At 46.8% G+C, this 2901-nt stretch overlaps 1 protein-coding gene across 1 annotated transcript; it reads right to left on the bottom strand.

The window, feature by feature from the left end:
* LOC118599472 lies at positions 1–2892 on the bottom strand (the record flags this gene model as incomplete). The annotated part of the gene is given in 1 exon segment (XM_036214631.1): positions 1–2892. A coding segment is annotated over 1 exon segment (1701 nt). The 5' UTR covers positions 2514–2892.
* Positions 2893–2901: the final 9 nt, after the last annotated feature.

Genomic DNA, 2901 nt, shown 5'->3' with positions numbered 1-2901 from the left:
CACTGATCAACTTCAGACTTAGCCAGGGAGATGTGTGCGACGCTATTCTTTACCAGAAAAAAATCAGACTGAGCGGGTGTTAAAGAAACTGATACAGCACATCGTGCTTGAGACCAAAAAAGATCATGTGCCTCTAAGGAGTCAGGCAGTGTGGATAGAAAGCGCTGTTCATATGAATGATCGTAATCAGAGGTCACATAAGCAGTACAATGTAAATCCTCGGGTCTCATCAGCTGTGCACTAGCTGCGGACATCCTCTGAGTTGCAAGGTCAAGAAGTTTCAGGGATGAATCATAATTTATCCACCATTGATAGACAGTAAAGGGTGGGAAGCAGGTGGATATTTTGCATAGTTGAGGGACAGATTTAGAATTTCTTTGGACCATCATTCCTTCAGGAGTTGACTGTAAGCCGACGCCTAAAGTAAGCATGAGGTCACGCCCCAGTAAATTGAAAGGGCAGCAGTGTGACATCAGAAATGAATGCTTAAATGGAGGCTGTGCCTCAACTGTGCATGACAGTGGAGCGGAAAAATTTTCTTTTGTTTCTGATCCACTGGCACTCACAGAATAAAGGAATTTACCACTTAATTTTGTACCTGGCAACTCAGAGGCGCGTATTACAGAATAAGTAGCACCGGAATCAACAATAAAATCAACAGGTTTCCCTTTTACAATGATTGTCATGAAAGGAAGACGTAAAACACTGTCTTCAGAAGGATAATGTATGAGTGTGTATTTGTTCTTATCTGATGAGGGCTGTGGGCGGCCGACAGATGAACCATCACCCGGAACTCCACCCTCCTCCTGGCCTCAGTTGGGCTGATGACGAGCCTGACTGTGATGTTGGGTGCCGTGTTCACGCCTCTGGAACTGTCCACGTCCTCTCTCACGATTTTGCTTGCGGCCCCTGCTTTTTCGGCCCTTCATTGGACATGTACGAAACCAATGTTCATTTGATCCACAGTAGAAACATGCGTCAGTGTCTTGGAGAAGTGGGGGCGGGACACCACGGGGAACAGGAGGTGTCTGCTGCTGCTGGCCGGCTGCATGCTGGAGCAGGTGCAGCTGCGCGCGGTACTGGGCATCACTGCGTGATTTCTTTTCCTTGGTTTCTTTTTCAGCCATACGACGTTGTTCATGTTTAGCATGTCTCACCACTTCGGCTAATCGGACAGATCCGTCCTCACAGCCAACGCAGGAGTCCTTTGTCAAGTCCCCTAGAGTCTTTTGCAGGTTGGTGAGGAAATGTTGTTTTAACAAACTTTCATAAGGGGTCATGGCTGGACCCGGAAAGTTTACAGGTCTCTCCATGCCGCTGAAGTCGTCATAGGCAGAGTGGAGTCGAGCCAGGAAGTCTTCCACAGGTTCGCCGTCATGCTGCCTGCAGGCACTGACACGTGACAGGTCACAATTCACAGGGAAGCGGTTACGGATGGCATTCGTCAGGCGCTGCACCCATTGTCTGTAGTCGGCGTTGGACTGTGGTTCGTTGCTGCTTGGAGTTCTCCATGTCGGGCTCTGCGGCTGCTGATGTTCTTCGAAGAGAACCCTCACAATGGAGAACTGTGCAGTGGTTAAGAGATGCATCATCACTCTTGCAAGCTCCTGGGAAGTGGGGGCATATTCGTTTATGAAGTTTGACAGTTCTCTGGCCATTACTGCACCACCTTTTTCTGGCTTAGGAAGGTGCTTTGAAGCTGCGATAATATCATCTGCTGTCCATGGGCGGAACACATACATTGGTTGTCCCGTGGGCCCGGCCACCTGAACCATCGGGGCAGTGAAGACAGGAGCAAAAGGATAAGACTGACCTGCAGCAGTTTGGCTTCTGGTGATTCTGCCTCCTAGCTGCATTCCGCTACTTTCGCTTTTTTCTTTTTTTACAGTTTCCTTTTTTATAGTCTCTTGGTCTTGAATGTGAGGCAGCGGGTATACGGCAAAGGGAAAAGGCTTCACTTGCTCTGTGCTGACAGCCGCTGCAGCTCCCTGGCTGACGTCGGGAGGCTTCACAGGAGGTGGAGGAGGCACGTAGGGAGGAGGAGGAGGGGCAGAGTCCAGGGATTGGTCAGCTGCAGCTTTCCACGAACCCTGTAAGGAAGGATAGAGAGGTGCTGAGGTGGATGTGCTTTCAGCATTCGTAATTTCTTTTCCCTTGTTGTTTTCTCTTGGTTCATGTATTTTTAGAGCAGTCATGGCTTTACGCATTTGTTGTTTTTCTCTTCTTTCAGACTCAGTTTCCCATTTCTCCAGACATTCATTCATATTGTCCATTAATTGCACATCATGTGTTTTTATCTTCTTTTTTTTGCACATTTCTTTTTTCTTTTCACCCAAATTCTCTCTGAGTTTCTGAAGTTGACTCTTGCTCAGAGATCCACCTTCAGGGAACCCATATTCTTTGCTCCAATAGTTCACAAAATCACAACATTCAGACCCATATTTTTCTTTCATAAACATCATTAACTTGGAGTCCACGCAGGGATTCTCCACTCTGCTTTTCATGTTTCCCATGTTTTACTGATCTCCCGTATAATAAACTCACAACCTTTGGTCTGGTCTCACCTGATAATAAATTATCAAATTCACAGAAAACTCCTTCGGTCTTGCCGCAGCTCACAAAGGTATCACCTAATGCGTCTCACACACACACAGGCAAACTTTACGTTGGTCTCGTTTAATTATAGGTCACAGTCTACTGGTCTTCCAAAAATAAACTCACAACCTTGGTCTGGTCTTATCTGATAATAAATTATCAAATTCACAGAAAACTCCTTTCGGTCTTGCCGCAGCTCACGAAGGTATCACCTAATGCGTCTCACACACACACAGGCAAACTTTACGTTGGTCTTGTTTAATTATGGTCACAGGTTAATCCCTGGTCTCGGTAGACGTCTATACC

Source organism: Oryzias melastigma, linkage group LG12 (genome assembly GCF_002922805.2).
Source record: "Oryzias melastigma strain HK-1 linkage group LG12, ASM292280v2, whole genome shotgun sequence".
Classification (NCBI taxonomy): domain Eukaryota; kingdom Metazoa; phylum Chordata; class Actinopteri; order Beloniformes; family Adrianichthyidae; genus Oryzias; species Oryzias melastigma.
This window is presented reverse-complemented; position numbering and strand designations above follow the sequence as displayed.